General features: G+C 40.9%; 2 protein-coding genes across 3 annotated transcripts; one reads left to right on the top strand and one right to left on the bottom strand.

The window, feature by feature from the left end:
• Positions 1-1,537: 1,537 nt before the first annotated feature.
• LOC104453226 (CDPK-related kinase 5) lies at positions 1,538-10,950 on the top strand. 2 transcript variants are annotated; one of them, XM_010067749.3, is made up of 11 exons: positions 1,538-2,089; positions 5,261-5,391; positions 5,677-5,718; positions 5,811-5,919; positions 6,450-6,528; positions 6,649-6,945; positions 7,026-7,138; positions 8,547-8,654; positions 8,856-8,918; positions 9,021-9,188; positions 10,290-10,950. In XM_010067749.3, the coding sequence occupies exons 1-11, from the start codon at positions 1,538-1,540 to the stop codon at positions 10,428-10,430; spliced, it is 1,803 nt and encodes a 600-aa protein (XP_010066051.2). In that variant the 3' UTR covers positions 10,431-10,950. The 2 variants fall into 2 exon arrangements, with proteins under 2 accessions (XP_010066051.2, XP_039172720.1); XM_039316786.1 differs by lacking the exon at positions 1,538-2,089 and adding an exon at positions 4,815-4,837.
• Positions 10,951-11,940: 990 nt separating this feature from the next.
• LOC104453225 (2-hydroxyisoflavanone dehydratase) lies at positions 11,941-13,114 on the bottom strand. The gene has a single exon (XM_010067748.3). It carries the CDS (start codon positions 13,007-13,009, stop codon positions 12,077-12,079), a length of 933 nt encoding a protein of 310 aa, XP_010066050.2. The 5' UTR covers positions 13,010-13,114; the 3' UTR covers positions 11,941-12,076.
• Positions 13,115-15,187: the final 2,073 nt, after the last annotated feature.

Raw genomic sequence — 15,187 nt, 5'->3', positions numbered from 1 at the left:
ATGTAATATAGGTCAAAATTCTGCTCACTTTTGCTTATCAACTACTTCTGATTTTTACCTATGACCGTGTCTCCAAAATACTAAAGTGCCAGTGTATACACAGACTTGTATTCAAAAGAATTCTTGTAATCATGTGGTAATTCGTGATAGGGAGACTGGATGTTCACCATTAGATTAAAGAAATATTTATAGTTGTAATTAGAGAGATTCGCGCCACTCCTCTCTCTATAGTTTATCTCTGTGATTCGATTGGGCCAAATAAGAGAGCGAACATTAATTAAGGAAAAGACTAAGTTTAGGTGACTCTTTTAAGTGGTTAATGGTCAAGCATTTCAAATTAGATAAACATCAAATCATGAATTTTTTTCCTCTATGGACGGGGGTGGGCCAGGTGATCTAATAAATGATAATTCAAGGAGAAGACTGAGTTTATATGACTACTAAAGGGTGATTAAGTCAAAGTACCTCAGGTTAGATAAAAATCAAAATATGAATTCTGCAAAATCAATAGAAAGTCAAAAATAAAAATGACTTCATACAAGCCAATAGATACTCATCGAATATCCATTTTTCCTTTTGATTTGCTCGTGACCAGACCCATTAACGTCATCTCATAAGGACACATTCGGCGGCAATAATGTTCTACTCCTAACTTTTATTAGATATGCTTGTTTCCAAAATTAAAAATTGGAAACATATAAAAAGCCACGCATGATTTTATGTATTAACCTATGGAAATTTTGAAAGATATTAGATGTTTTGTCTCTAAGGAGTCTACATCAAAAGGAATGATTGACGCAAATTAGTATCCAAAACTCTACACACTGTGATTTATTCCCACCTGATTTTAATATTTTTCCATATAAAATGTTTTCCTGGGACATTTTATTATAATCCTCAGAATTTTTTATTTCATTATTCTTTTTTAGTTTCCTGCCGAAGCAGAGGACGGAAGTGGAGGTAACTAATTGATGTGACTCAGTCCCTCTGGAAGAATTTTTGTGAAGTGAAAGCACAGATATCGGATCAAAAGACTAGTATTTTATATATATATATATATATGTATGTATGTATATCCAGGAAATAGACCCCATCGAATATATATTTTATATTGTTATAAAGAGAAAGAGAAATTCGTCGTATCGGATCCCACGTGGACAACAAGATCCACAGACCAGAGCACTTCCTCTCCCCTGCTTCCTTCCTCTTCCCCTCCTTCTGCGTTGTTGCTTTGCTGCAACTACAACTGCAAAACCAAACTCTCTCTCTCTCTCTCTCTCTCTTTCTCTGTGTTCCAGTTCAGCACTAGCATTTATAGCGCCAGACCATACTTTTTCTTGCCCAAAATACACCACCAAACTCTCTCTCTCTCTCTGGAAAAGGGGTTAATCAAGAGAGAGAAAGACACTGCCCGGTGCCCTTCTCTCTCTCTCTCTCTGAAAGCAACTGTTGGATCTCTTTCTCTCAGACTGAGCAGCAAAAATGCAGTAGAAACTAGAAAGCTCTGTCCTTGTTGGTCCACTTGCTGAAGGGAAAGATGGGAACTTGCACCTCAAAGCCACCAAAGCCCAACCCTTATGCATCAAGGGAGCTCTACCCAGATGACCAGGCTCACCCCTCACAGCCCCCGAAGTCCCCTCCCACTCCTCTCCATGACAAACCCACCTCAAACATTACCACCCCCAGGTCCCCCTTCTTCCCCTTCTACAGCCCCAGCCCCGCCCACTTCCTCAAGAAGTCTCCGGCCTCGGCGGCGGCGGCGGCGGGGTCTGCCAATTCCACGCCGCGGAGGTTCTTCAAGCGCTCGTTCGCCCCGCCGTCGCCCGCGAAGCACATAAAGGCGGTGCTCGCGCGGCGGCAGGGCAAGAAGGCGGCGAAGTCGATACCGGAGGAAGAGGACGGGGTGGGGGAGGGGCAGGGGCGGGTGGAGCTGGACAAGAGGTTTGGGTTTTCCAAGGAGCTCACGAGCCGGCTGGAGGTTGGGGATGAAGTGGGGAGAGGGCATTTCGGGTACACCTGCTCTGCAAGGTTCAGGAAAGGGGAGTTGAAGGGACAGCAGGTTGCTGTTAAGGTCATCCCCAAGGCTAAGGTTGGTCCCAAGTTCATATTTTTGCGTCGTAGAATACGAAGTTGGTTTTTTCCTCTCCTTTCTAATGTCTGATCTCTAGATTTATGCATTTGATTTGATTTGTTTTTTTTTTGGGTTTACGTGAAATTGGTTAGATCTTGTTCTGCAGATTTGCTTGTTTGTGCAGAAGTTGGGACTTGATCTTTGATCAGATTTTTTTTTTTTTTTAAAGCTTTGAAGAATAGTTTTTGGCTTGTCTGAAAGTGAAGACATGTCCTCTTCCGAAGAAAAATTGGGTGTTCTTTTCCTATTTGATATCCAGCTTCAAATCCCCTCCCCCCCAATTTTTTTTTTTTTTGGCAAAATGTTGCAGATTTGCTTATTATTTCGACTCATAATTTGATCTGATACCTTTCTTTGTTTAATATTCTTTGCTGATGTGTATGTTTGAGTACTTTTCTTTTTCCTTGGAAATCTCTGTTGCCTATCCGAGTAGGTGGGGGGTGATGTTTGTGGTGGTAGATTGGAACTGTTCAAATTAAACACTTAAGTTTGAAGTGGATAGCTGGAATTTTTCTAGAGAAAGATGTGAATATTCAGTCTTTTTCCGCTTTAGCAATCCTTCTAGATGAAGAGTACTTGGACTGGCTTCAGATTTAGATGAGTCCATGTGCAGGAGTTCTGAAAGTGGCTGACTTATTTGTTTATTGATATTTTTAGTCAGTACTGGGTAATGATATGGAGCTTCACTTGTGACAGCACCATTAGTCTCGTCTAGGCTCTGCAATTGCGATTTTAATGTTTTATTCCTGTCATAGTCCCAAAAAGTAAAAGTAAATAGATGGGGTCTTCTTCATTTAGAAGCTGTTGCAAGTGCGCTAAACTTAATCAGAAGCCCAACCGCAGTTGGAATATTTAATACTACTTTTCGCATTATATTTATTGGTGCAAGTATGAAGCTTGAAGGGGACTTGTTTGGTGGCTGATAATGGAAGGAACAAGAGGTTGTTCAAGCCTTTAAAGTCGAACTAATCATTGCCACAAGATCATGGTCGAGAGTAGATCATGAAATGGACCTATATTAGAAGGCAATATGACATTAAAGCTGGTCAATTTTATGCCTGCTGGCCGGCCCAAACTTGTGGCCATCAGACATATGATGAAAACTTCTGAGTGGGGCATTGGTTCAATTTGGACTCTATACATCTCCATAGTTTGGATTTTGAATCTCATTCAATAATGATATGATAGGGCCACTAGCGGACAAAATAACAACTGTTTGTTTGATAGAACTGGTAGATAGGTGCAATCTGTACAGTTAGAAGTTGATTGTTTGGCTATGCCTTGGGCATGCATAATTGGCTCTTCCATCAGACCAGATGAAAAGAATGACAGAAGAACTAGTTACATTAATAGCCGTGTAGTTCTCTAAGATGGCATATACTATCATGTAAAACTACAATCTGACGTGCTTAAAGGTTTTCCTTAAGTGGAGAATTAGTGGAGTTTCATCTAGTGGAAATTATCAAGTGGAAATTGGAGGAGAAAGACTTTTTGAATGAAGAAAGAATAATCTATTCTTTGTTCCACAAAATTATTTCTTGTCTGCTATATTACATCAAATGTCAAACCCACCTGTTGGGTGGGCTGGATTTGACTTATTACCTGGTGTCCCAGGCTGCTTGCTTAAACAGAGAACCCCTGGTTGTATTGGTTTATTTATCAGAGAACAAACATTGACTTCCCATTGAAAAATTGGGATTCAACGGCCCAAACCATTGTTGAGTATCATATTACTTTTGAATCCACAAGTCGTCACATCAAATTGGCCCAGGTCACACTTGAGTTTGAGGTGGACCTATTTTTATTCTTGTACTTTTATGTAGCATAGGTTGCATGTTTAAGCACCTTATAACTCTCCATTTTCAATCAGAGTTCTGCGGTAGATATTTTGTGTTATCTCTAATCACATTCAAGTCAACTTGAGAAAGAAGTCAACTTAACCATATATGCACGGGGCCTTTGCACCATTTTTTGTTGAGTGCGGATATTTGGTTCTAGGTCATGTAAGATGTAATCAATATAATATGCTTGTTCCAATTTGCAAAGAAGAAAGTGTGCCATGTTTAGGACATTCAATCGTGTATGAGTTTTTCCAGTGATTCTCAGGCTAGTAATTTGGCGATTGAGTTGTAGCTGGCAGACTGCTAACTATTATTCTAATTTGAAGTCCTAGGAGAACAGCAAACCAAAATAAAAAGAATAAAGCACATATAATTATAGGCAGGACATAATAATTGATTACTAAAATCTATGATCATGCAAACTGGTATGTTCCTTCATTTCTCTAGGAAAGCAATTGGAAATCTTATTTACAGACAGGTCCATGAATGCTAAAAGTAATCCCAGGTGGGATTGGCAGCTGTTCTCTATGTGCGTGTGCACATGAATAGCAAAATATAAGCCTGAAGAGCAAAATATACAGTGGCTCTTGAGATCGTTTCGTTGTGGTTGCTTTTAGTTGCTGGGTGTGAGCAAGAGTTGAGCAAGTCATAAAATCTTACCATTTTATGCCCAGCCTGGTTATGTCAGACTTAACTTGAAACACATGGGTAATATGAACACATAATATTTTATTGAGACTCTTTCGTGAATTGAGACTCATATGATGTTCCTAATGAACTAATGCAAACTGTAGGATCAATTGAAGGTTTAACTACCAACTGCAAACGACGTTGTTACACGTGGTAGTTGCCCATAACCAGTAAGGTCGAGTATTTGGCATTTCAAGATTTCTATATCTATATTAAGCAAATTTATTGGAGTGTCCTAGTGAACATTGTGGTTCACGTCCAATGATTGTTATATGGAAAAGTTATCATGCTTGTATGTGTGACTATGTTAGCTTATCTTGGCTGGCCCTTTTTGAATTTCTTTTCCTTCATTGGACTGCAAAATGTGGTATGTGCTATATTTCATGTGTAACTAGTTTATAGTTTGACCAGAAATAGCTAAAAAATTTCAATTTTTAATATATACGTCGGAAAAAGAGAACATTTTGCCAGGTCTTCATGTTGTCCTTATATTGGAGATGTTAAATTTTAACTAAGCTGAAGATCTTTTATCTCCTTGTCTTTTCTCTCTCTTTCATATTTTTGATAGCATGGTATTTTTCTTCCTTTTCTTTTTCAGATGACAACAGCTATTGCAGTTGAAGATGTGCGGAGGGAGGTGAAGATATTACGAGCCTTGTCGGGACATACTAATCTAGTTCGATTTTATGATGCATTCGAAGACCCTGATAATGTCTACGTTGTTATGGAGTAAGTTTGCATTACTGTTCGGTGCAATATTTCCTTTTACTGTTCTGTCTTTAGCTCAGATGCTGTTGTTAATTGCAACCTGTTTCTGGGAGGACTCATCAACACAGATTTTATTTTTTACAATAGGTCTCCCGAGTCATCTATTTCTTAGATCACTGACTTTGTTTATGTGCTCTAAATATTGAGGCACTAGACCTATACCGTCACCATTACAGTTGTGTGCTATTTCTCATGTGCCTAACTGCTTGATTATCAAGTTGACATTGTATTACATGCAAATTCCAGGTTATGTGAAGGAGGAGAACTCCTAGACAGAATACTTTCTAGGTGAGGTTTTCTCTGCTGGCTACTTAGTGACTTCCTACTGGTGCTTTGTGACATGCCTCTTGCTAACTCTCTGATGGCTGTTCTATTTGCAGAGGTGGCAAATATTCCGAAGATGATGCAAAGGCTGTTGTGGTGCAGATACTAAACGTGGTTGCATTTTGTCATCTCCAAGGAGTGGTTCATAGAGATCTTAAACCAGAGGTGAACAAAACTCTGAGCTAGGTACACTTAGATAGTAGGCAGCTAGGAAGGTTACATGCCTCGTTAAGTGTATACTATTTAGTAATTGTAATTGTAGTTACTCTTACTAATCCTTGAACTACTCTGGGAGTTTCCTGGAACTTGTGAATTCGTGCGGGTTATATCTGGTACCATGATATCTGATTGAGAAACCCATCCAAATGTTGTTATAGAAAGTCTATTCTTTCAAAAGCTGATGTGATGGCTTATTACTTAAGCTAGTTTGGCTTTTGACTATCCAAAATATGTTTTTTAGATTGTGACAAGTAATTACACCCATTATTGCAAGTATGAGGCTGACCGTCTGTGTATAATGTGTGGTCATGTACTGGAATGAACTGTTCATATGATAGAAGTCATTTCTCTTATGGTGGTTGGGTCTGATGACTTGTATAATGCTGAATTTTGCGTGTTCACATATTTAAAATTTGCTGGTTGTTCTCGTACTTGGTCCACTCTGAATTGTAAAATATTGCTATTTGCTGGTTCAGAACTTTCTTTATACACTGAAGGATGAGAATTCCCAATTGAAGGCAATAGATTTCGGCTTATCAGATTTCGTGAGGCCAGGTTTGTTGCTGGGGCTTTACATTAAGTCCCTGCAGTGTGAAATTTTTTAAGCATCAACATTATAGGTTCTGATGGGGTATCTAAATTCTAAAGCTCGTTAGTGCTCTACATGCATTACAGATGAGAAGCTTAATGACATAGTTGGAAGTGCATATTATGTTGCCCCTGAAGTTTTACATAGATCCTACAGTACAGAGGCTGATGTCTGGAGTATCGGCGTGATAGCTTATATTCTATTATGCGGTAGTCGGCCATTTTGGGCAAGGACAGAGTCTGGAATATTCCGTGCAGTCCTGAAAGCTGAGCCAAGTTTTGATGAACCACCATGGCCTTCTTTATCTCCAGAGGCAAAGGACTTTGTCAAGCGTCTGTTGAACAAGGATCCCAGGAGACGTATGAGTGCTGCTCAGGCGTTAAGTGAGTGTTCATCTTGCTACTTTTAATATTGAGCGGCTCATAGAAGTAGACTGACAGTTCGTGAACTTTTTCTTCCATAGGCCATCCTTGGATTCGGAATTATAATGGTGTTAAAGTCCCTCTTGATGTACATATATTTAAACTCATGAAGGCTTATATGCGGTCATCGTCTTTGCGAAGAGCTGCATTAAGGGTATGATGTCTTTACGCTTGCCTCAAAGCTCTTCTTGGACTGAAGTGTTGCACTTTTATTCTTGTTTGAAGTCGAGTAGTCTCATAAAGTTGCTTGTTGCTTCAATGTTCTCCAAAATTAAATTTTAGAAAGAAGAGTTAAACTTCAATAAGGGCCTCTTTTGGAGGCTTCATTAATATAAAGCATTGTTAGAAAGCTCTGATGAATGCATGCCTGTTGATGATGTCTTCTGACGACTACTTCCTACGCTGCAAAAAGTGGCTGCTTTGGCCAGGGATTTTTAAGTGACTCAGATGTGTGCATTCACACCCTTGCGTGTGTGTGTGCGCATTTGTCAATATCCTCTTTTTCAATTAAAAAATAAATGATTAGGAAAACAGCAGCTTGCAACATTGATAGATCATCTGGCTCAATGAGAGCTGTTTTGACATCATTATGATTTATTCGCATTTCAAAACTTAGAAGGGTATGACATCATGAAGAAAATGAACTCACATCATGAGTCAGTACAATTGCAGGCTATCTTTACCTTGACTTACTTTGTGTTCTGATATTCAGACAATTGGAGTAGCACTTCACCTTGATTTTGTTAGTGCCATGATATACTATCTATTCAAATCACTTTGGAAATTCTCATCTAAATTAAATACATTGATACTGCTTGTTATGATCTATCTGATGAGATAGGGAAGGATAATTTGGGTGGTTTACAAATTATTGAGTTTTTAAGGGTGACCCACAGCAATGCATTTGGATTTGATCATCGACTATGATAGGTCAATGAATGCAGCTCTTTCTACTGCCTTACTGTCACTCTTTTGGGCTGAATGTTTTGACAACTTTAAAGCAGAGCAAGATATTATTGCCTCAAGTACCATCTTTGCCCCACTCAGTTTAGCACATTCAAAGTAGTGCTGTCATTTAGTGGTTCCGTGTTTAATTCAACTTCATGCTGAGAAAGTGCAAGCTTGAACAACAATACTTGTGTTACATATTCCATTGTCCCATTTCTTTGAAAGCATTTCCTCTGTAATCTGTTTGAACTGTTTCGATGCTTGAAAGTTTTGTCTAATCTGGGAATTGGAGAGGCTTTGGATGAAGAGCCTCACAAATTCCCTCGGGTCCCATTAAATTGTGCAGCAGGATTCTTCAGTTTCTCAGCTGATAACTAATTAAGAAACTGAATGTGTAAGTAGTGCATATTTCACAGCTTCTAAGCTTGAATTCTTCGTAGATAAAGAGAGAGAAAGCTTGAATTCTTGAGCTTAAATTTTAAGACCTGATTTAGAGTGGACTTCTAGCAACATCTTAAATTCAGATGCACAATGAATGTTACAATTTCAAGGTTTCAGTGTTTGCTATTTGTTCAACTAAATTTCTCTGAATTACATTCGATATATCATTGCAGGCGTTAGCAAAGACATTGACAGTAGATGAACTTTTTTACCTGAGAGAACAGTTTACAATGCTCGAACCAAATAAAAGTGGCAGCATAACTTTAGAAAATATGAAGCTGGTTAGTGTCATCCCCCTTTGCCCCCTCCCTCTCTCTCTCTCTCTCTCTCTCTCTCACACACACACACACACACACAAAACATGTGTTGCACACCACAAGCACGCATTTGCTGGCACAAGTACACATACATATGACAGACATGGCATGTAGATCACAGAATTGTTATCATTGCAAGTTTCTCATCAATCTTATTCTTGGCAGGCCCTGACGAAGAATGCAACTGATGCAATGAAAGAGTCTCGCATTCCTGATTTCCTTGCATCGGTAGACCCTGGACTTTAATTTCACACTGTTCCATGAATTATCTGTCAATTTAGATTTTTGTGTTAGCTAGCCATCTAACCATGAATATGCCGTACATTTCAGCTAAGTGCACTTCAATACAGAAGGATGGATTTCGAAGAGTTCTGTGCAGCTGCTTTGAGTGTCCATCAGCTGGAGGCACTAGATAATTGGGAACAGCATGCCCGTTCCGCGTATGAACATTTTGAGAAGGATGGAAACAGGGCCATTGTAATTGATGAACTTGCTTCGGTGAGTTTAATTGTTCTGGCTTTTGCATCTATCAGCATTGTCTCTGGATCAACTTTTAGAGTTATAAATGTCCTTTAAACACATAATTAGCTTCAATTAGCCCCTGGTAGTGCCATGTCATTCGATCCAGAAAACCTTAACATACTCAAACAGTTACCCCCTCGAGATTGCTCGCTGTATGGTGAGACATGTTGCTGAAAACAGAGGAATTGAAGCACTTGTGAAAATTATCAGACATAAAACATGGGAAGAATGGTAGAGAAATAAGCGTTGCTTTTTGCTATATTGTCTGTCATTTTCTTGTGCTACCTTAAAGGTGTGCTCTCCTTTGTATGTTCCTTGTTCAATTGGAAAATGATCCAGTGACATCGCCTCGTTGTACTCTGAAACCTTATCTTGCTTAGACCCTAGATTCTAGTCCATAAAATGGGTGGAGTATTTTGTATGGTTGTGCATCTGTGACTCTTGCCTCTTTTTCCAGTGTATGACAAAATCCACTGATGCAGCCAACATGATCAAACGAGTTTTGTTAAAATATCAATGTGTCTATTACAAAGCTTAGGTGAAGATGGATTGTTGCATTGATTCACAACTCAAATAAGAGTTCTCATTGGATTACAATTCTATGCCCAGTTGAATTTGTTGTCTTATCTATTTTGGATTTGACTTATATTAGGATTCTCATTTTGCAAAGTTTGATTCGGATAGTATGTTCCTTTATCTCCGTCAGAAGTAGGATTTCTTTATTCTTATTTCACATTTTAAGTTGGAGTAGGATTTTAGAAAAATCTGGGGGTTGTTACACTTTTTATATTTGAGAGCGAATGAGGATTATTGAATTCTAGTGAGTCTTTGCTTTGAACCGTGGGATATAATTTCCCTCTGAAGTGGTGCTTAAGAAACCCTAGCACGATAATTATGTGGCTTGGCTTTGATGTCTGAAAATTCCTCTCATTTGAGTAATTGTTTGCCATGGATCCGGGCTCACTTCTTTGGGACTGATTGTCTTTTATCAAGAAGGACTACAACAGTCATTTTTGCTCATCTTCGTCTTCCTTTTCTCTTTGTTCCTTATTGTTTTCTACTTGAATCCCATGTCAGGAACTTGGTCTTTCACCTTCCGTCCCGGTTCACGCCGTCCTCCATGATTGGATAAGACACACTGATGGAAAGCTAAGCTTCCTTGGGTTCATTAAGTTGTTGCACGGAATGTCCAGCCGAACAGCCATAAAGACGCAGTGAACTAGTATACCGTCCTCATAGCTAGAGTTTGAGAACTTTCACAGGCATGGTTTTACCCTAGAAGGACAAGGTGCTGCACCCAAAACTCACAAGCATCGAATTGGTTTTCTGAGAATTGAAGACCCCCACAACCTCAGTCGCCATTCTTTTCGGTATAGGTCAGGTGCATACTCATCAAGTTGCTGAAAAGCTATCTATCGTCTGATTCATTACAATCCCCAGAAGCTATAATTGGCTTTGCAGTGTAAATTTCTCCTTTGCTTTACTGAGGTTTGCCGAAATGTCTTATGCTCCGATAGCGGCACATGGGTGTCTTTTTGTCTTTCCCTCTTTTCTGTAGTTGATGCGGTTTGTACCTGGGAAGTGACTACGGTACCTGCATTTCTAAGTTATAGACTCTCTCTCTCTCTCTCTCTCTCTCTCTCACTGAGCTGTCCTTTTGGGACGCTGCTACTAATCTAATTTGTGAATGTATGAATCCAGTGAAAGTATTTTTCGAAGAAATTCGAAGAAATTTGAAGAAAGTGGAACCCATTCAGGCAATCTTGATTGTGGGTGATTGGTTCTATGGTGGGCGGTGCCCACCCTAGAATTGGAAGCTGCCTGCTAAGGGCTGTTCCACAGAATGGGAACCGGGAATTGCCCACTATTGCTTGGATCCATCTGGGAATAGGACCACCGGTCTGGTTTGGGCCGGGTGTGGCCATGGAACCAGCCAGAGGAGGACGATACAGTCGACATGGAAGAAGAGGTTTTTTCCCTTTTGCCTCGTGCGACCTCTCCATCTCCAATTCCCCTCCTTTCCTTTCAATCGAAATTAAAGAAATAGAGAGAGGGTAGATGATACAGTTGACATTAAAGGAGATTTTCTCCAAATTCTGCACTCTCTCATCTTCCTCCTTTTGCCCTCACTCTGTTCTATGGGATGTGCTTGTGATTTCACTTCCTTCAACTAACGCCCCCTGCTGTCCACTCCTCTATTTTTCCTCCTCGCTCGCTTCCTCTCTCTTTATTTAAACCTTCCTCCTCCTCTGCTCCTCTGCTCCTACATCCTCACCTGCATGTGATGCCATGAACAAGCTTGAGAGACCGCTCCAAGAAGCCACCGCTGTCTTTCTTTTCCTCCCTCTCCGATTCCATCCACCGCTCCATCGATGAAGTCCAATGACCAGGACCATGCCTCTCCGATGTTCCCAGAGCCGGCCCTAATCAAGAAACAGGCTTCCCGCAAGGCCTGCATATCTCTAGGGAGAGCATACTTTGGGGAGTCTCAGTTTGTGGAGACGCGAAAAGATGTGATGCAAGAAAGAGAAAGGGTTTTTGACATAAAAATTATGTATCAGTTTGGTTTGGGTGGGCCTTTTCACACTTGAAATTAGGAATGAAATCGGTCCCTATGGGAATCACTAGTTTGGTTCGGTTTCAAGCGGTTTCAATTCTTTTACACACCCTCAAATTTTTAATTGACAAGCCAATTTTGTGCCTGGTTGCAAAAGACTATAAACCGTGCTTTCGTCAGAATGGCAACTTAGTATAGAGAAGCTAGTCATTGTACATCGTACATGATCGAAAACAAGAGTCAGACCATGGATCATTCTATTCACACAAATTATTTAAGCCGACGACAAGCCTCAAGTTGATTTCCACTATGCTTTTCCCACCGCGTTCCCCCTTAAGAAATCCACCAGCTTGTCCTTCAAATCCAAGGCCTTATCGCATTGAGGCTTCAAGATGTGGAACACATGGCTCTCGCCTTCGTGCTCCACAACCTCAACGCTCCCGCCCCATCCGCTCCTCTTCAGCTCCTCGCGGTACCACAGTCCCCGGCCCCTCAGGTGATCCTTCTGTGCCACGAACACCAGCACCTTCTCACACCCGACCCGGGCCAGGTCCTCCGGCGGCGGCTTCAGCCTCGGGTCCGCCAGCCCACCGTTCTCGGGGCACATGTACAGCCACATCTTGTCGTCGTCGGTGCCTCCGAAGTAGGGGTGCACCAATGCCATCCCTGCTATCCTGACGCCGGCGGGGAGCCCGGCCCGCCCGGCCCGGACAGCCACGTTGTGGCAAATGTTGGCCCCGGCGCTGTCCCCCGTTATGTAGACCCGCCCGAAATCCCCGTGCTCGTTCAGCCACGGGTCGGGGCCGTTCCCATCGGCATGTCCCAATGCCCACCGGGTCGCGGCCCATGCGTCGTCGTAGCACGCGGGGATCGGGTTCTCCGGGGCGAGGCGGTACTCGACCGAGACGGCGACGACGCGGGCTCTCGCCACGAGCAAGCTCACATACTCGTGGTAAACCCGGTGGAAGGCGGACCCTATGGAGAACCCCCCGCCATGGATGTAAATCAGGACCGGCAGCCGCTCGGCCGGGCCAGTCCCGCGGGGCGCGAAGAAGCGTGCCAGTACCGCGGGCTCGGTGGAGATGGTCACGTCCTTGGACCGGACCTCGGCGTCCTCAGACGGGGGGACCTTCAGTTTCTCCATCGGCATCATTCTCTCGACGCGGCCGTCTTTGTATACTTTGAAGAAGGGGAAGAATTCATGGAGGACGTCGCCGTTGTCGGACTTGGTCGGTTCCATCCTTCGGAGGGAGAGAGAGAGATATGGAAAAGCTTCGAATCAAGGCACTTCCTAAGGAGGCCAAATTGATGAGAACTGATCAGAACTTGTACGATGGGGGGTCGGAGTTTATCCGTGCTGCTCTGTCGGTCGTTCGACAACTACCCTTCTAACATTTCAATTCTTGTACTTTGACTTTATAGTGCGTTGCGTCGAACAGTTTCTTGGCTTGTTTCTTTGCACTTTTTCTTTAAGAAAAGGTATTTCTTTCGCCGTCAAAATTGGAAAAATTGGGAAATTTTCGATTCTTTCTGGTGAAGACATGAAATAAGTGTGGGGCGCTGTAAACTAAGATTAAGCAAAATGTGAAAGTCAATTCGTACACACTCAACGTCAGATCCTGTTCAATGATGTTAACCTATCTATAAGATTTAAGAATATCGTCCACACATAATATTGAATTATCGACCAATTCTTGAGTAGAGTTATTCAGTAATGGCTCCAACCTAACAGTCAAGATATATTTTCTATATTTTTGTAACTTTTTTATTTTTTATTTTGGGTAAAGGGGAAGGTAGTTAGTCAGACCATTTTGATTAACACTACAATGGACCAAGGTAGGTGCCCATGGATCCCATCTTACTTTCCATTGATGAATAGAGTAATTTTAACATAGAGTCCCATTTAGTTTTCAACGGATTTTTCTTAGTATATAGTGTGAGCTAAAGTTCCTTTTTTTTTAACAGTTGGTGTCCCTAAATTAGTTGGGTGGACGATCACGTGGTGCTCCAATGTAAATTATAGTCTGTGTGCCATAATGCTATAGGTGTAAATATTTGGTTTCTAAGATCCTGAGAAATTTTCAAATAAGAGATCACATTACTTTTTTACAATGGAATTAATTTTTATATATAATATTCATAACTCTTTAAAAATTGACTGAGTGGTTAAGCGTTTGATTTGAATTGGTCAAATTACATATCTAGATCATGACGTTTTCAGGTCAAGTACCCTATAGGCCACAATAGTCGCCCAATCGGTGGAGTCTTACCCAATATGCAGAAAAGGAAGAAGTATTAGAGGTTATTTTCATATTGGCCTCCTTGGATGCAATGCAATCGTTGCAATTGGAGGGCTTTAATTACCTGACTAAGTTCCAACTATCAATCTTTCACAAAATTGAAAGGAAGATGCCAAGCTTAGGTCAATGTAAGTACCTGATTTTTCTCTAGACTTTATGTCTAGATAACTAATTATAACAAGAAGATACTTGGTTTTTGTCTTCTAGTTTCATTTTCATTTTCATTTTTTTGGGTGAAAAAACGAAAAGAGATCGTCGGAGTGATGGGCCTGCTGGCCCAATCTTGCGGATGATGATTTGGGCCTTTAGGCTTTTCTTTTTCAAAGGCGGAGACTAGGACAACATTGTGATTTGCTTTTGAGGCTTCTATATAAAGCTTTGTAATAGACTAGGTATTGAGGGCTAGGATTTACCATGTCAACCTCATAACATCGTTCCTTTGGCAGGACATATCTTGCCTAGGACAGCGGGGTCCATCCGAAGGAGATTTGAATACATCTATCTGATGGGTCATAATTTGCAATTTCAACCCTTTCGGGAGTAATTACGAGTTTACATAGCATTTGCTATTTCAAAGGCATATTTCAACAATGTCATGATCTTTCAATGTAGTTGGATATCATTGCCCTCGTGTGTGGGTCCCATACAAATTTACTCTTGCGCTTTTATGTGGCTCATGCAATTTTTTGGAGACTAGATTACCCTCTTGCTCATATCTTATTATATTACGTCACGAAGAAAATTTTGGACCCTGCTATCAATGCATTCATACCCTCTAACATTGCTCCACCACCAACAAAACCTTGGGCTGCTTTTCTTAGACGAATCATTGCCTACTGTTTTTTTTACTGACACTCGGGTAATTCAGACTCAATTGAGTTCTACCCCTTTTATGTTCAGTGATATTATATTACCATGATAGCTATTGATGTGGCATGCAGTTATATGGTCTTGCAAATTGATAGATGCAAGCCAATTGGAATTAAATAAAAACAAATTAAAAGTCTGTAAGCTGAAAAAAATCCCAAAAATTAGTAGCTTTAATAAATGCTTCAAAATTGAATGGCCCGTCAACTAACTTATTTGGTTCTCTCCACTCTTTTGTGTTGCTTTGCAAA

This window comes from Eucalyptus grandis, chromosome 7 (assembly GCF_016545825.1).
Source record: "Eucalyptus grandis isolate ANBG69807.140 chromosome 7, ASM1654582v1, whole genome shotgun sequence".
Lineage (NCBI taxonomy): Eukaryota > Viridiplantae > Streptophyta > Magnoliopsida > Myrtales > Myrtaceae > Eucalyptus > Eucalyptus grandis.
Note: the sequence above shows the minus strand (reverse complement) of the source record. Positions and strands in the feature narration are given on the sequence as shown.

What these genes read in the sequence shown, in the direction of transcription:
- LOC104453226 (XM_010067749.3), top strand. Translation starts at nt 1,538, where the DNA reads ATGGGAACTTGCACCTCAAAGCCACCAAAGCCCAACCCTTATGCATCA. An exon ending in ATCAGATTTCGTGAGGCCAG is followed by an intron (nt 6,529 to 6,648) that starts GTTTGTTGCTGG and finishes CATGCATTACAG; the next exon opens with ATGAGAAGCTTAATGACATA. An exon ending in TGCGAAGAGCTGCATTAAGG is followed by an intron (nt 7,139 to 8,546) that starts GTATGATGTCTT and finishes ATATCATTGCAG; the next exon opens with GCGTTAGCAAAGACATTGAC.
- LOC104453225 (XM_010067748.3), bottom strand. Translation starts at nt 13,009, where the DNA reads ATGGAACCGACCAAGTCCGACAACGGCGACGTCCTCCATGAATTCTTC.